The sequence below is a fragment of the Dendrobates tinctorius genome, unplaced genomic scaffold (genome assembly GCF_039654945.1).
Source record: "Dendrobates tinctorius isolate UK_male_01 unplaced genomic scaffold, ASM3965494v1 ptg000202l, whole genome shotgun sequence".
Taxonomy (NCBI): domain Eukaryota; kingdom Metazoa; phylum Chordata; class Amphibia; order Anura; family Dendrobatidae; genus Dendrobates; species Dendrobates tinctorius.
In genome coordinates, this window is record NW_027361869.1 from 3,778,089 (window position 1) to 3,796,603 (window position 18,515).

The following is an 18,515-nucleotide window of genomic DNA, read 5'->3' on the forward strand; positions in this document are numbered from 1 at the left end:
AGAGTTACATAGCTTTTCACGCACAGTCAGTGACAGCAATCACTGAGAGGTGGAAGTATCCAGCAAGCACAGCTACTGTTTAAGGAAAGTTTACATCCTCGTACGGGCGCTCGGGTTCTTTAGTTTTCCATCTGGAAGCTTTCTTTACTGTGATATTTGTGAATCTGGATGTAAACTCTGAGTCGCCACCATATATACTGATTTATTATTAAACTGCTCGTTTGTCAATATATTTGTCACCTCTTTTTAAATGGACGCACCCCTCACTCCCGCGAGTGCTGAGTATTCTCATGAACGATGTGTCACGTTCCAGTCACATGTCGCGGCGAGCGGCACAATGATTTGGCGGCACACGAGGAGACGTCAGGAGAAAACATTTAGACTCCACGCGAGTGCGGATTGACAGCTCGCAGCAAGAATCAGCCTACGACTTCCTACCTCTCCCTCCTCATTTACAGCATTACCCGGAGTAATGACATGCTTACGGGAAATCGCATCTCATCAGCCGCTCTAATCCCCCTTCCCTAAGAACCAGTTTTGATGTTCACAAGCACGGCAATGACAATCTTCAGGCATTTGCTTTTTAAGACGTTGCGTGTGACTGTGGCAGGAAAGCTTCTATCGCAGCCATTTCTTTCCACTCTGTATTTCTCCCCATGTAGCATGCTATGCCTCCTAGATGAATATCCTGTAGGGTTGCACACATAAGCACTGCTTGCATGTAATTTAACCAACCGCTGTCGGGTTTGTGGACAGTTTTGCATCCGCTCATATTCATAAACCTTAAAAAGAAAACCGCCTGTGTGTGTAATAATCATGAAGCGCCGTATTGTAACTGGTCAGTAAGAAACAATTTTTTTTAAAGGATTTTTAAGTTTAAAAAGAAAAAGCAACACTATTTAAATTTGATATCACCATAAACGTGCTGAATATTACCAGTTCATTTATACCACCGTAAACGCTGTAAAAACAAAACCCCAAAAATGAGTTCTAAAATTGGTTCAGGACCTGATCAGCTTTGGTCTGATCATATGAAGGGTGTGAGCCGTAGACTCCGGTTCTGTTCTCCTGTTTAATGATTCTTTGGAGATTCGTTTTTTGGGACGACACGATGGTCTCAGTCGCCGCTCTCTGCTTAATCTTGCAGCCTCTTTGGCAACACAGAAGAAGAATACGTCCCCGATTCGGAGAGCGTTCGTCTGCAGCGGGAGCTCCATCATCAGCCGCAGTGCTGCAGCCTGTCCCAGTGTTTTCAGCTGTATACCAAAGAGGAGCAGGTTAGTGGTCATTTTAGCGCCAGATTGTTATAAGTTTGTGTTTTTTGGGTGGAATTTGTAAAATCGCATTGCATTTGTACAGTTTTTGTTGCCTGTGCTGTGTATTTTATGCATCTGCCTGACCCGCTTGTGCCGCCTATTTGCAGCTGGCTCCCGGCAATGCCTGGCGCTGTCCTCACTGTAAACAGCTTCAACAGGGCAGCATTAAACTCAGCCTGTGGACCCTGCCCGATGTGCTTATACTTCATCTGAAACGATTCCGGCAGGTAAGATGGCGTCCACTCCGCAGAACTAATGATCACCGTAGAACCATTTGCTTCCTTTGTGGTTCCTCTGGAGAAGACTCAAAAAGCTTTACTAATCTCCCGATCCTCCGCTGGTGCAACTACTGACTGTAGATCCGATGTGCATGTACTAACCGCTAGCTCCTGTTCACTTAAAGGGCTCATCTTGTTCAGAAAATTCATTTTTTTTTCTGATTTGATTGGGGTAACAGGTCCAGATTTGGGACCTCCATCAGTTATCTGCATTGAAGGATCTACACGTTACATGGACAGCGTTTGACTTCGGTGGTCCCCATGTAATACTGCTTTTTTCCCTATGGTGGTGCTGTTGGAAAATTGATGACGTTTTTGCAGGTTAATCTACAGACTACAACTAGTTTCTGTGCTCTTGGCGGAAGGATACCCCCATGAATGTGTCAGTTACATGGAGGGATGTGGTCGCTGGTGTTTGTAACCATCTTGTCTCTGCATAGGATGGAGATCGGAGGCTGAAGTTGCAGAACATGGTCCGCTTCCCATTAGTAGGGTTGGATATGACGCCCCATGTGGTCAAGCGCAGTCAAAGTTCCTGGAGCCTCCCTTCACATTGGTCACCATGGAGACGACCCTATGGCTTGGGTCGTGACCCCGAAGACTTCATATATGACCTTTATGCAGTGTGCAACCACCATGGGACCATGCAGGGGGGGCACTATACGGGTACGTAGTATGGAAGCAATGATGCAGCAGATGCTTTGGGGCTCACAGGAGTCAAGTTGTACCATGTCATAACCTCAGCATCCTGCACTGCTGTAGCCACCAGTAGGTAATGGAAACCCAATAGGAAGGAAATAGGAATAGTAAGTAATGGCCTATTGCTACGATATGTCATCATTTAAAGGGTTATTTCCTTATTCATAGATGAATATTGTCAGATAGTTTTTGTAAGAACAAGCACTTTTGTAATGTTGTGCTTATTTAAATTTGCAGCCGTTCTAGAGATACAAACACTTCTTTTGTTTACAGCTCTTTGCCTAGGAGACCGACCACCGCCGCTGTCTAGCTTGTAAGCACTGCACTGAAGCTTGCTGGGATTTGAAGGTAATGGCACGCTCCAGAGATCCCAGCCAGCTACGAAATACTTCTCGGAAGCTCAGTAGATAAGATCTTGTAAGCACTGTTGTCTGGTAGCGATGGTCGGTTTCCAAGGAAAAAACTGTAAACAAAAGTGTTGTTATCTGAAGAACGGCTGAAAACTTTAATAAGCAGTAAATTGCAAATGTGCTTGTATTTGAAAGCACTATCCGACAGTACCCATTTGTGAAAATTGGATTAACCTTTTAAGGGTCTTTGGGATACCCACAGATCAAGAGAATTAAGTGGGTGCAGCACTGCTTTGGTGCTACCAACTTCATGTTTTTTCCCTGCACAGTGGTGCTCTTGGCCACTGAGCCATGCAGGGAACTGATGCCAGCCCCATCCACTTGAATGGAGATTTGCTGCAGTGTGTGACTGGCAATGCCCCTGTGAATTCCCAGGATTTGTGGGGGATCATTAAAAAGGTACATTGCTACATATCAGTAGATGTGATGTTGTCTACCCAGCTTTAGCTCCAATGTGCTTGTGATTAGAGTTAGAATACCCCCCTTCTTGGTGGCATATCCTTGATGTGCTGTCACTTACTTAGTTAAGTGTAGATGGTTATATATTGCCACCAAGTGCATAGAAAAGTCTGAGAATATATGACAACCCCCTCCCCCCATGTTCCCCAGCGTGAGAACTGTCACGGATGCCGACTCTTGGTGTAACCACTGTGTTTCTGTCTCAGCCTACTGTAAGAACTCTGTGGATGGTTTGTGGTACTGCTTCGACGACAACGACGTGCAGGCCCTCGCAGAGGATGAAGTGTGTAAACCAACGGCCTACATCCTCTTCTACCAGCGCAGAGCGGCTGTGCCCTCCTGGTCTGCAAACAGTTCTGTGGCAGGTACGTTCTGTTTAGTGATGAGCAAGCATGCTCGGGTGCTAACCGAGTGCCTTTGGCGTGCTCGAAAAATGTTTGAGTCCCTGCGGTTGCATGCCCCACAGCTGTGTGACAGCTACAGCACATGCATGGATTTCCTGTGTGTTAGACAATCCCTGCATGTGTTGCTGCTGTCGAACAACCACGAGACATGCAACCGCACGAACTCAAACGTATTTTTCGAGCACGCTGAAGGCACTCGGTTAGCACCCGAGCATGCTTGCATAAAGCCTTATCCCAGCACGTTCGCTCATCACTAGTTCTGTTACCGCTGTGTGTACAGTGTTTCTGTTCTGTCAGGCAGTAAAGTAAAAGTTATATGCCGGACAGTGTGTTTTCTGGCTAGTGCTTGATAATCTGCATTCTTGTGCTACGCAGGATCTACAAGCTCCTCCTTATGTGATCACTGGATCTCAAGACTACCCGGCAGCCGACAACCCAGTATTGCATCTGCAGCCTCTTCCAGGCGAACATCTTTGGCATCACTAGCGGAGTCTGTGGAACTGACGGGAGAGAGGAGTGAGGACGATGGTGAGAATTAAAATATGTCGCTCTCATCTGAGAATTTGTGATGGCGGCTATCAGATGTTTGTGAAGCTGCTCCTACAAATGAGATGGCGATCAGCGATCTCTCTTGACTTCCCCTTACACATGGTCACACAATGCGACCAAGTGTTTGTGTGGAGGAGAAAGCTGCTGGCGACTGATTGCTTCCCCTAAAAACAAACATTGTGCACTGAAATTCCAACTGCCTGATGCTTCTCGGGAGGCCCACATGCAGATCAGATGATCGTCCCTGTCCTGCCGAAATCAACGTCAACTTTCCTCAAATGTGTATGGAGGCCTGTCCAGAGTAGTGACATGGATGCTCTAAACTGTTCTCTTTCTGACACTGCTAGCAGACGCAGCTTTGCACCATCAGAAAATCACAGAGCGGATCCAGTGATCTTAAAATAAGCACTTGCAAGTTCTATAGCAAAGAGCCTGCAACCACTGTGTTTCCTGCCTAGGCAACCGGCCACCTCTGAAAGACTGCATTGGTGACCAGTATCCAAGGCAATGAGCAATAAACTTTGGAATCAAAAAACCTTTCTTTCTTGAGAACCGATAGGATTTTTCATCACAAATTGCTAAGTGGCTTGTTTTTGAAACAACCCCTTTAAAAGAAGATCAGAAAACCACTTTACTTGAGATTCTATGGCGATATAAGTTTATTATGGTTTAAGCCTGACCTAGTGAAACCATGAGAAGATCCAAGTATTGAAGCCAATATCCAGTTGCGATTTAAAGCTCTGAGAGTTGATAGTTTTAGGTGTTTTTTTGTTCCTTATCTACTACATTTTGTGATGACAGACAGGTCAGTTTTTCATTCAGAAGACTGGAGATACGGTGACCGCCCCTGTGTGTGAGCTTAGTAGCTTAGTTTTCATTGGTGTTTGTATAATGAAAGTATTTATTTGCTGATTTAGTATTTTGCATGCATGGACTTGTAATGTAATGTATTCCTCCTTCCTTAGGTGGCTTCTCTTCCCGGCCGTTTGTCCGCAGTGTCCAGCGTCAAAGCTCTGGCCGAGCTTCTGTCACCAGTCCTCTGGTCTCCAATGAAAATGGTTTTAGGCCATCTTGGTCACTAGCTGCAAAACTCCATCTGCGGGCAGCCACTTCTTGTCGTCACCCTTCAGATTCGCCCATACACGGGTCTTCCCTCGGCAAGATCGGTGAGGCCGATGACCACGTGTCAACATCCTGTTTCGGAAGCCTTCGCAATCTGTCCGGCAGCCTCCATGATCACCTTGAAGGGGTTCGGCGTGAGCATCGTGCATCATGCAGGGCACCATTGGCAGTAGCTGAATGTGGTGCTCAGAAAGATCCAGTGGTTAAGAAAACTGTGCCTGCAGAGCCCCCAGTAAAGACTGCAGCAGAGCTGGTTAGCAGTAACCCGCTGGATCCTATAGATAACAATAACCACATCGCCTTTGTTGATCAGAGTGATTCTGTGAGTTCATCCCCTGTCCGCGAGTCACCACAGAGTGAGGAAGGGCAGATGAAGAAACCTGTGACCAGTAAAGTGTCAATAGGGCAGGAGAAGACAACACGGACCCCAGAAAAAGAGAGTAATAAGAGCACATCCTCCACACCTAGCAGCAGTGGGAAACCAGTCTCCAAAACCAAGAGGAGTGAGGTCAAAGCTCCTACACGTCGTTCATCTACACAGCAGAAGAAAGACGTCGGGAAACCACAGGAAACCTCCACCCCTGTGTCTCAGCCGAGACCAAAATCCTCAACTTCTGCACATGTAAATGCTTCTTCTCCAGCACCAAAAAAACCTGCTCCTTCTTCTAGAACCTCTTCTATTTCCAGCTCCTCCAGTAAGCATAGAGCACCTGAAAAGACTCTCAGCAGAGAGGCGTCTAAAGTAAGCCTGGGCTCAGACAAAGCCTCCATTACCAAACCCAGCAACACTACCCGTGTTGCAAATCCCAAGAGCGACGATACTCCAGCAGATAGTCGGACTGTACGAAGTTCCTCCATGGCTAGCCTCCGCACACCTCAGACCGCAGCACGGTCTAGTCTCAAGCGGGACAGCAAGTCAGAGGAAAAGGGACTGAGCTTCTTTAAGTCTGCTCTAAGGCAGAAGGAGAACAGGCGATCAGCAGACTTAGGGAAGACGAGCCTTTTATCAAAAAAAACGTCAGGAACCAAGAGTGTAGGTCAGGAGAAACTGGAAACGGCGCCCATGTCACCAACTGCTGAGGTCACCCCAAGTCCAAAAAAGCATTCTGCCTTACCTCAAAGCAAAGTCAAGTCTTCCCCTGATGAAAGACAAACCCAGTCATCGCCTGCTGGGAAAAAGACTTCTGATAAGTACCTTAAAAAACTCCCTTCTTCAACAAAGCCATTGCCTAAAGCCCAGTGACCCAGGGTGCAGGGGCGGCCGCACAAGTCCTGACTGCAGATACCTGCAGGAGACGCTGTCCCTGCCTATGCTGTTGTGTAGGAATGTATGCACTTTTTCTTTTTAATCTATTATGGGATAAGAATCTTGTCCTTGTATTCTCCCGGCATCGCTTGCGCATGGAAGTTGACTTTTGTCGATCCTGCTGGAGTGAGCCATGCCCCTTACCAGCAGCTGAACTGTAGTACTTCATCAGTCCTGCTGAACATTGCCCGCTTGTCCTAATCCTCAAGGGAAGAGGAGGAAACATTTTGATTTCTCTTCTGCCAACAGAATGCTGCTCTTTATGTCTCTCATCTTCCTTACCAAAGCCCGGCTGTGACTCTTAGCACAGAGAGGAGTAGGACGAAGGTTGGGCGACTTCTTGGGCTAGGAAGGAAACTTTCCTTTCCATCTTTCCTTGAAGTTCCGCACTGCTTACCCTTTCTGGAAGTCAGCAGAGCACTTTCTCTCCATCAGGCTCTTCTCCATTATCCCATTATATCACCTGCATATTAGTAATCTGCCACCATGTTAACTTGTCATATCCCGCTCTTAATATCATATTAGTGGTGGTACTTTTACATATAGAGGTTCATTATGTAAACTAACCAATGCGCGGTCAGCTGTTAGACCTCCCGGGTATTAACTTTTTCCTGTTGTAGCGGTGGTTTTTGCCCCCTGTATGATAACGTACTGCTTTGCGCCCCCTCAAGATGTCATTATGCCTCCAGCCTATGCAGTACCATTGCAGTGTATAAAGCTACTTAATATAAAGCGTCGGTAAGCACAGGGGGGGTGGTCGGACTGTAAATCCTCACTGCCAATTCCCGCTCCATATACACCTGATATTAACGAGCTCTTATGCTGCTTTAATAAATGCCGCCCTGCAAGACTGATGGCAGGTGCTCTCTCTGCAAAATACGCTTTGGGCCTGCGGTAATGTATGGCATACAGTTTTATTTCTTATTGTGTGGGGGCTTATCGTAACCTATTAACGACGCGTTGATATCATATTTCTTTTTCTCTTGCAACATCCTTTTTTTTTTTTGTAACCACATGTTTGACCTCAGGAAGGAATTGTGATATCCCAGGGCAGCCTTTGTAGCAGTATTGGATATTCCACGATCATTCGTCAAAGAGGAAGACTTTATGATACATTTCGTGTACAGCAACTGACATTCCTAAAAGGTTGGCTTTTTAGCGCAGATCACCATATCTGCCATTTCTGATTTGCCAATCACATGGTGCTCCCCCTCCATTAATTTAGTGACGAACGTGCCGAGTACGATATAGCAGAACACTAAAAACTCCTGGTGGACACAAAAGTGAATAGTCTGATGTTTGTTTTTTATTGATTTGTTGTATTTTTTTCATTGCTGCTCAGGCGAAAAAAAAATTAGTGTAATATTACTTGTGTTCTCTTTGTTTTGCTCGGTTTTATAACACAGGCTGGCACCTTACTGGACACACAGCCAGACCTCTCCTTTAATCTTCTGTCCCTTTTTGCTCAGGCACTTTTTTTTTTTTTGCATGGCAGTGTTTGAATGTGCACGCACATGTAACCTATGCAAACAAATAGTGGCAATTTACTCGGTGCTCTCACCTCTCCGTAAGTGTCCCATCATCTCTTCTCGGGGGGTCGTTATGGCCGCAGAGTGGTAGCTTTTACGTTTTATCACTTGGCATCACTGGTTGTTGTTTTGTTTTTGTTTTGTTTTTGTGTACAGTTACGTTACTGCAGCCATTCTCCTAAGGTTGTCGTTTTTTATGCCGGTCTGGACACATGGAGGGTGTTTTTGATGAGTGCAGAAACTTTCCATATCTCAAAGACTTGAAGTTTCTGCTCCAAAACTCTGTCTGTGCTTAAGTCGATTTGCATTGGAGTAAAATGGGCCTCGTTTATTAAGAAGTGCACGCCGCTTTTCAATTGGGCTTGTCTTTAAAGACTGAGAGTGAAATTTACTCTTTCTATCAGCAGGCAACAATTTGCACAATTTTTTTGTACCATTTTTGGGCTTCTGATATATCTATGGTCACATCCAGACCCACTTTTTACTACCAGTTTTCATAAGTGCCAAAAAAAGTAGCAAATTATAGTGCAAATATGGCGTGCGTTACAATTTGCTATATTTCCATGACATAAGCAGTGTAAAACACACCGGAAAATTCCCTCCAATCACTCCGACTGATTAGTAACGCCTGACTCCTTGCTTTGGCACAGTTGGCCCATCATTCAGGACGAAGGGTTGCTGGGCTCTTGAATTCTATAAGCTGCTCAATTACTATCATGCGGTAATTTCTTGTTCTGTGGCATGGGGGAAATGTCTGAGCACCGCTCGGTATACCTCCTCCTTAATTTGGCTTTCTGGTATTCATTTTTTTCCCACTGCGGAGAAGTTTAGATTTAGCTTAGTGTCATTCGGAGGCAGAACTGTATCCGGGGCAGCTGACACCCAGTTATGCAGTTTAGCATCGTGTCATTCGGAGGCAGAACTGTATCCGGGGCAGCTGACACCCAGTTATGCAGTTTAGCTTAGTGTCATTCGGAGGCAGAACTGTATCCGGGGCAGCTGACACCCAGTTATGCAGTTTAGCATCGTGTCATTTGGAGGCAGAACTGTATCCGGGGCAGCTGACACCCAGTTATGCAGTTTAGCTTACTGTCATTCGGAGGCAGAACTGTAGCCGGGGCAGCTGACACCCAGTTATGCAGTTTAGCTTAGTGTCATTCGGAGGCAGAACTGTATCCGGGGCAGCTGACACCCAGTTATGCAGTTTAGCATCGTGTCATTTGGAGGCAGAACTGTATCCGGGGCAGCTGACACCCAGTTATGCAGTTTAGCTTAGTGTCATTCGGAGGCAGAACTGTATCTGGGGCAGCTGACACCCAGTTATGCAGTTTAGCTTAGTGTCATTCGGAGGCAGAACTGTATCCGGGGCAGCTGACACCCAGTTATGCAGTTTAGCATCGTGTCATTTGGAGGCAGAACTGTATCCGGGGCAGCTGACACCCAGTTATGCAGTTTAGCTTACTGTCATTCGGAGGCAGAACTGTAGCCGGGGCAGCTGACACCCAGTTATGCAGTTTAGCTTAGTGTCATTCGGAGGCAGAACTGTATCCGGGGCAGCTGACACCCAGTTATGCAGTTTAGCATCGTGTCATTTGGAGGCAGAACTGTATCCGGGGCAGCTGACACCCAGTTATGCAGTTTAGCTTAGTGTCATTCGGAGGCAGAACTGTATCTGGGGCAGCTGACACCCAGTTATGCAGTTTAGCTTAGTGTCATTCGGAGGCAGAACTGTATCCGGGGCAGCTGACACCCACTTATGCAGTTTAGCTTACTGTCATTCGGAGGCAGAACTGTATCCGGGGCAGCTGACACCCAGTTATGCAGTTTAGCGTCGTGTCATTTGGAGGCAGAACTGTATCCGGGGCAGCTGACACCCAGTTTTGCAGTTTAGCGTCGTGTCATTCGGAGGCGGAACTGTATCCGGGGCAGCTGACACCCAGTTATGCAGTTTAGCGTCGTGTCATTTGGAGGCAGAACTGTATCCGGGGCATCTGACACCCAGTTATGCAGTTTAGCGTCGTGTCATTCGGAGGCGGAACTGTATCCGGGGCAGCTGACACCCAGTTATGCAGTTTAGCGTCGTGTCATTTGGAGGCAGAACTGTATCCGGGGCAGCTGACACCCAGTTTTGCAGTTTAGCATCGTGTCATTTGGAGGCAGAACTGTATCCGGGACAGCTGACACCCAGTTATGCAGTTTAGCGTCGTGTCATTCGGAGGCAGAACTGTATCCGGGGCAGCTGACACCCAGTTATTCAGTTTAGCGTCGTGTCATTTGGAGGCAGAACTGTATCCGGGGCAGCTGACACCCAGTTTTGCAGTTTAGCGTCGTGTCATTTGGAGGCAGAACTGTATCCGGGGCAGCTGACACCCAGTTATGCAGTTTAGCGTCGTGTCATTTGGAGGCAGAACTGTATCCGGGGCAGCTGACACCCAGTTATGCAGTTTAGCGTCGTGTCATTCGGAGGCGAAACTGTATCCGGGGCAGCTGACACCCAGTTATGCAGTTTAGCGTCGTGTCATTTGGAGGCAGAACTGTATCCGGGGCAGCTGACACCCAGTTTTGCAGTTTAGCGTCGTGTCATTTAGAGGCAGAACTGTATCCGGGGCAGCTGACACCCAGTTTTGCAGTTTAGCATCGTGTCATTCGGAGGCGGAACTGTATCTGGGGGCAGCTGACACCCAGTTATGCAGTTTAGCATCGTGTCATTTGGAGGCAGAACTGTATCCGGGGCAGCTGACACCCAGTTATGCAGTTTAGCGTCGTGTCATTTGGAGGCAGAACTGTATCCGGGGCAGTTGACACCCAGTTATGCAGTTTAGCTTACTGTCATTCGGAGGCAGAACTGTATCCGGGGCAGCTGACACCCAGTTATGCAGTTTAGCTTACTGTCATTCGGAGGCAGAACTGTATCCGGGGCAGCTGACACCCAGTTTTGCAGTTTAGCGTCGTGTCATTCGGAGGCGGACGTGTCTGAGTTCCAGACCTGTCTTAACCTTGGGTACGTTCTTTGTTTAATTTTTGCAGTAATTGCATTAGTTTTCCCACCCCAGGGACTGCTTTAAGACATCCCATACTTCTTGTGTCCCCCAACAAAGCAATGAAGATATCCGGTACTCTCCGTAAAATCTTTCTTGCAACCTTCATTGTGGGGCCCAGCACCCTCCCTGCTTTTACACTAACTGAACAGCTTGGTATTGGCTGCCCATGTGTAGTCTGGTGTGGAGGATTCCCCTTTTTTTGTAAGATGTATTCTTAGTGGCAGCCTCCAGGTGGCAGTATGTTAACTAAAAATCTTTAATTCACTGAAAGCAAGCAGGGACATTAAGATGCTAAGAAAACTAGCAATTTTAATGAAAGACTGTTTCTGGAAACTTTATGGCCTCTCTCACTATCTGTCACCCTTTTCCATTCTCTCACAGTTTCTTCAGCGCATGCATTAGCGCCCGCTTGTAAGGCCGGAGCAGCAAATGCAAATACTTATGCAAATCTGGGAAGAGGAAAAAAAATCCTAAAATCCGCCACACTATAGACCGGACCCGAAAGGCTAAAGCGAATTTCACATTTTAATAGGCTCCTCTAGATGTTACGCAGCCTCCTTTGCATCGCGCGGTCTCCTTTTCATCGTCCTTTGGCTTTTGGCAGCGTGATGTCGGACTTTATTTTTTTCTGGCTTGCGATCATTGCTCTGCCCCGGGCTTTCAAAGTCAATGTGTCGTGCCAGCTGTACAAGGTCGCTTTTTCCAAGACCTTATCGATCTAATAACTGGCGGCAGAAACTTGGGATGAGAAGCAGTGTGTGAAATTCTCTCTACTGTTTAGGTTATAGCGGTTATTGTATCCGTGGGTCATTTTATTGTCCAGCTGTTTTATACCACCCACTTCAGTGGATGATTATCTGACAATTGTCCCCTTATTTTAATGATCCATTTAAAGTGAATCTTCACCTTTTTATTTTTTTTTTTTTCTCCAAATTCCCTGCAGAAGAAAAATAATTGTAGCTACCAGTAGCCACCACTAGAGGGAGCTTATGAGCTTACTGCATATTGTTAACATTGAGCCCCATAAAAAACAACATGCAGTGAGCCCCCTCTAGTGGTAGATGCGGGCAGCCAGAATTTCACTATTTACCTCAAGAGGAGGGGAATTACATGATTGCAACTTTTTTTTTTTTTTAAAGGCCTAAGGTCTTATTTTTTTTCCTCAAAGGTTCACATATATGGTATACACCATACTTTTTGACTTTTCTATGCCATAAAAATGGCTAAAGACTTTTATCTACCCCTCTTATGCCTATGCATGGGATTTGGTGCTCTGAGCATGATGGTACTGAAGAATGGACATTGACTTTAGGTCTAAAACCTTTTATAAATGTTTGTTTTTTATGGTTTTGTATACTTTTAGAGCATGTTGACCTTGTAACAAAGATGGGAATGCTGCTTGCAAATTATTTGGTGACGTGCATTTTATAGATTTATCTTTTAGACCCTTTTTATGTTTTTAAAGGCCCAGAATACTAAGTTTTTCTGGACATTTGATGTTCAAAGAAGAGGTAGAGATGAACAATTTGATTTGCACTGTCCTGACCCAACTTTGTCCAGGCTTCCATGGCAGCCTGGATCTCATTTCTGCACCTGGCATCATGGATGCTTCTTGTGCTTATTAGTCCCTTAGATTAGAGTTTGTGCAAATTAATTTGCAGACCCCTGTCCACCGGCCTCATCTATAATTCGTGTCCATTAATCGGGAGTCCTGACAAAGGCTTCCTGGCATCCATGGCTCTTCTTTTGATTAGCCGGTCAGCGCTCCGCAGTGATGACATTACGCCAGATCCGCTAACCAAAAGAGAAGCCGAGGATGCCATCTAGTAAAAGGTGGCTCACAGGACTCCTGTCTAAGGGCCACAGATTACTACCGGGTTCTGCGAATTGATTTTCAACTCTCCCTGAAATGCAATGATGTTGCATAAGGCCTCGCTGCTAGACCTCACACGAAAGTATGGTGTGGGTATCGCCATCATGGCAGGCGCCGCCGGGCCTGGGACCGAGGATACTGAACGCTTACGTGAGCACCAGCTGCCACAGAGCATCGGACTGAACGCCGCCTCACCAGGACAGCCCAACTTAAATTGCATATTTCTAATGAGCGGCTGTTACACCCATTGGCAGTGGCATCCTTACCACTTACACTGGCCATACACCTTAGAAGATGGGTTTTTGGAGGGGGCTGACTGACCATCTAATGTATTCCTGTGTAGTGAGCTGTGCACAGGACGTTTTTGTTTACCAAATCTCGCCTAGCCCATATTTTTGTTTTTCGCTTTGCATGCCAGTAATACATGAAGAACGAGCGTTTGACCTGGGCTGCATATATCTACCGTTGCTATTTTTGTGCCACTCCTGCCCACAAAGCTGTGTGCGGCGTTCCAGCTCAGTCCTTGTTCTCTGAAATGGAGCCGAGCTGCAATACCAGACACCACTGTTGGACCAGAGTGGCGCTGTTATGTGCAAACGAGAAAAAAAAACAACTTATGCAGAATAATGAGTATGTAATGAAAGTGAAGTCGTGCAGTCTATAGCGTCATCTTTATTCCCCTGTTATCTGGCTGCCAACTATTAAAATACATTTATATCATGTGTTTTTTTTTTTGTTGCTTAAACGTATTAACGTTCCCTTCCAATGAGTGAAATGGTTTGCCGCCTCCTTTTAGTCTTCCTTTTCAAGCTCGGGCATGTCACTGACCACTTTGAGGGCAATGACAGCATTGTGCTGGCCATCCACAGTCTGGTCTCATGGCGGCTACAGAGGGCGACCTTTTGGTCTAGTTCTCCACCATGAAAGACTGTCGTGCTCATGGCAGTGATGATGAGCATAAGGCTACTCAAAGGTTTCCTTCATCTGAAAATGTGGCAAAATGGAGGTTGCAACCTTTACGACACACTACATAATAGCCCCTTCTATGGTGCTTGTAGTCCATGGTGACGACTACACGTCTCAGAGGGATGCGAGTTCTTATACCTCCTGTTCAGAGCAATTATGGGTTTCTTGGACTTTTCTCTGCCTTTCCACCTTCTTTCAAGGACAGCTTGTATCTACGACCCTTCTGGTGGCACTGGATTTCTTATATGGCTGTGACTGGCTTCGTTCCTATATTTTCTTTTTTTCACGGTGTCATTACCAATTTGCCTTCTCATTGATGCAGTATATTATAATTTTTTTTTTTATGTTTGTTTTGTTTTTGGGTTGTAAATATTATAAAAAAAAAATTGCTACCTGCCAGTTTGGGAGAGGGTGATTGATGGACACATATTGCTCGCCTTCCCATACCTCTCCTACTCTGCTCTTTGGGAACACTGGTTCTAATAATGTCGGGCCTAGTGCATGACGGTGTAACAATGCCTTTTTATTTATTTTTATGTTTTATTATGCCAGGTGTATGCACTTTTAATATGCAGAATTTATATTTTTTACGTTCAAGAATGCTTCTTTGTGGGAGACACGTTTGATAACCTGTAGTTGAGAATATTATAATGCGGTAATTAAAATGGACAAAAGTAACCCGGACTCCAGAGTTGTCTTCATTTCAAGCTCTGCACGCTGCTTCAGTTTCCCTCTAGAGGGCGCTAATGAGTCACACTGTTGTACGGTGTGCAGCTGGTGTTCACATTGGTGTTTATTTTCTTTCCTTTTATTTCATGGTGTAGAGCGCCGTATTGATTGCAACTTACAAAAAATGACATTTTTTAAGATAGAAAAATATTAAAATTGACATCTGTTTCTGCAAAATTATAGTGAAACAGTTGAAAGAATGTCACCTAAAATATGTCAATCTCATGCTGATTAATCTCAATATTTTTTATCAGTAATCGCTCCTTTTCCTAATGCAGAACCCCAGAATAGAATTAACGGCCCAATTCATCATCTGTGGGTTTTTTAAGTGATATTTTATTTTCTCCTTCGCCTCATTGGGGGACACAGAGACCGTGGGTGTTATGCTGCTGCCACTAGGAGGACACTAAGTAAACCAGAAAAGAAAAGTTAGCTCCGCCGCTGCAGTATACACCCTCTCGCTGGCTGGGATTTCTCCAGTTCTTTGCTTAGTGTCTGTAGGAGGCACTTATGTCTGGTTTCAGACCCCACCGTTTTTGCAATTCACGAGCAACACTTCCAGTTTGTTGTCTTGCCCGTCGGACTCACCAGCGCCCCCAGGGTTTTTACTAAGGTCATGGCGGCTGTCATGGCCATTCTCTACTCGCGGGGAGTGGCGGTGTTACCGTATCTGGACGACCTGCTCATCAAGGGCCCGTCCCTTCCAGCCTGCGAGAAATCCGTGGATATAACAGTAATACACTTTCTCGCATGAGCTGGAACATAAATTTCGGAAATGTCTTTCCCAAAACCGGCTCAGCAGATGTCCTTCTTGGGAATGATCTTGGACGCTTCCTGCGCGTTGGTAATTCTCCCTCCGGACAGGCCCCAAGCCTTACTACAGGCAGCGCGGACTCTTTAACCACCGGTTTCTCTCTCTTTTCAGAATGGGAGTTCTCGGAAAGATGGTGGCCGCTATGGAAGCAGTTCTATTTGCACAGTTCCACCTCCGTTCCTTACAACATGCGTTGCTGTTAGCTTGGAACAAGAACCCGTTCTCCCTAGATCGTCGGATCCTTCTCCCTGCGGGTCAGGCAAGCCCTCATGTGGTGGACACTGAGGTTCTCCCTGAATCAAGAGAAGTCTTTTCTCCCAGTAAAATGGTTGGTAGTAACCACCGACGCAAATCTTCTCGAGTGGGGTGCAGTCTTTTGTCACCACATGGCACAACGGTCGCTGGTCGACCCGAAAGTCACGTTTCCCATCAACATTTTGGAAATACGAGCGATCAAATTAGCTCTACGGAGTTTCCACCATTTCCTCGCAGATCACCCCATCAGGATCCAATCCAACAACGCCACGGCTGTAGCGTATATAAACCACCAGGGAGGTTTCCGTAGCAGGATGGCCATGCACGAAGTGAGTCACATCCTCCATTGGGCCGAGTAGAAAATTGGACGGCAGATTTTCTCAGTCGCCAAGGCATCGCCTCGGGTGAATGGCCTCTTCATCCGGAAGTCTTTCAGCAGATTTGTCTTTGTTGGGGAACTCCGGACGTGGATCTCATGGCCTCAAGACTAAACAACAAGGTTCCTCGGTTCATTGCCCGAGCGCACGATCCGTGCGCCATCGGAGTGGACGCCTTAGTTCTGCCATGGTTCCGGTTCCCGTAATCTTCCCCCTCTTTCCTTGCTTCCGAGGGTCATCAAGAAGATCAGAGTGGAGAGGAGTACCAGTGATCCTAGTCGCGCCAGATTGGCCGCGCTGAGCATGGTATGCAGAACCAATACAACTGGTCGCTGACGTCTCCTGGAGACTTCCAGATCGCATGGATCTCCTTTCGCCGGGTCCGAGTTTCCACCAGACCTCCGGGGTCCTGTCTTTGACGGCGTGGCCGTTGAATCCTGGTTTTTACCACAGGCTCAGTTCTCTCACGACGTGATTTCCGCCATGATTAGTGCTAGCAAGCCTGTGTCCATGCACGTCTATCACCGCACCTGGCAAAACTTTTTCGCGGTGCAAGGATCATGGTCGATCGCCTCTGGTGTTTTTTCATTCCGGCCATATTGTATTTCCTTCAATCTGTATTAAAATCAAGCCTCGCACTTAGCTCGCTCAAGGGCCAAATTTCGACCTTGTCAGTACTTTTCCAACGCATAATTGCCACCAGACTTCAGGTCAAGATGTTCATTCTAGGAGTTTCCCAGGTGGCGCCTCCTTATAGAAGGCCATTGGGATCATGGGACCTTAACCTGGTTCTTGGGGCCTTACAGGAGGCTCCTTTCGAACCGCTGCAGGTCGTGTCACTGTCATCCTCTCTTGGAAAGTGGTTTTCTAGTGGCAATTACGTCAATCAGACGAGTTTCGAAATTGGCAGCCCTGTCCTGCCCTTCTCCATTCCTGAATTTTCATCAGGAAAAGGTAGTTCTCAGGACGTCGCCGTCCTTCCTGTCCAAGGTCGTCTCCTCTTTCCATCTCGACGAGAATTTTGTTTTGCCTTACTTTTTGTCCAGTGCCAGTCCATCGCATTCAGAAGGTCCTCCACACCCTGGATGTGGTTAGGGCGCTGAGACTGTATATCTCGCGGACAGCTTCCTTCCATAAGTCAGATGCCCTGTTCATGCTTTCAGAGGGGCATAGGAAGGGTCTAGCTGCGTCAAAAGCATGCTAGCCAAGTGGATTCGCTTGGTGATTCATGAATCCTTCTGTGTCAGGAACGCGCCTGTCCCAGCGGGGATTAAGGCGCACTCTATCCGGTCAGTGGGCGCCTCTTCGGCCATTCGGCACCAGGCCTCGACAGAACAGGTCTGCAAGGCTGCGACTTGGTCCAGTCTGCATACTTTTTACAAAACATTACCAAATTCATTCTCAGGCCTGTCCACAAGGCTGCGACTTGGTCCAGCCTGCATACCTTTACAAACATTGCCTAATTCATTCTCAGGCCTCTGCGGATGCAGCTCTCGGCAGACGCAGCCGGCAATCGGCAGTACCTCAGTGGTACATGGGGTATTAGCAGATGTATGCTCCTCACCCAGGGACTGCTTTAGGACGTCCCACGGTCTCTGTGTCCCCCAATGAGGTGTAGGAGAAATAGGGATTTTTGTGTACTCAGCGTAAAATCCTTTCCTCCAAGCCAATCATTGGGGGACACAGCACCCACCCTATTTAGCCTATTGGCTCACTGTAGCATTCTTAGGCTTTGACTTAGTTATGGTTATTTTTGACTTATGCTCCTACTGCTTTTTTCGCCGAACTGGAGAAATCCCAGCCAGCGAGAGGGTGTATACTGCAGGGGAGGAGCTAACTTTTTTTTTTCTGGTTTGCTTAGTGTCCTCCTAGTGGCAGCAGCATAACACCCACGGTCTCTGTCCCCCAATGATTGGCTAGGAGAAAAGGATTTTATGGTGAGTACACAAAAATCCCTATTTTTTTATTTGTTTTTTTGCACCAAATTCTTCAGAATGGCACATTTGGTTCATGCTTTTTTATTTTTTGTTCTTTCACGCGTTTTGTGACTTTTTAACACAAAAAGCATGTTCTTCTAAAACATCACTAAATTTGTGCAAAATTTTCAGACATACATAAACTCACTCCATGAATGCGACTGGAGTACATTCATTTAGGAAAAAAAACCCTACATTTTAAAAAGTCAAAATTGATGAATTTGTCCCAAAACACTTAAAAATCCCAAACTCTTCACAATGGCAAATTAAATAAAATAATCAGGCGAACCTATATAAAATAGTCTTTAAAAAAGGCGCAAGTTAAATGAAAAATAAGGTACAAATAAAAAAACACTAAAAAGGTGCAACTACAATAATGAATCGGGCCCTTAATCCCAGTCTGTAGAGGGTA

General features: G+C 46.3%; 1 protein-coding gene across 2 annotated transcripts in view; it reads left to right on the forward strand.

The window, feature by feature from the left end:
- The window catches only part of USP31 (ubiquitin specific peptidase 31), a 69,417-nt gene extending 54,787 nt beyond the window's left edge, over positions 1 to 14,630 (forward strand). For both annotated transcript variants that reach the window (XM_073553653.1, XM_073553654.1), the window contains 6 exons: positions 1,148 to 1,277; positions 1,424 to 1,543; positions 2,035 to 2,260; positions 3,369 to 3,527; positions 3,942 to 4,094; positions 5,081 to 14,630. In XM_073553653.1, coding sequence (XP_073409754.1) covers positions 1,148 to 1,277; positions 1,424 to 1,543; positions 2,035 to 2,260; positions 3,369 to 3,527; positions 3,942 to 4,094; positions 5,081 to 6,480 — 2,188 coding nt within the window. In that variant the 3' untranslated portion in view covers positions 6,481 to 14,630. The remainder of the gene's footprint in view (positions 1 to 1,147; positions 1,278 to 1,423; positions 1,544 to 2,034; positions 2,261 to 3,368; positions 3,528 to 3,941; positions 4,095 to 5,080) is intronic.
- The last annotated feature ends 3,885 nt before the right edge of the window (positions 14,631 to 18,515 follow it).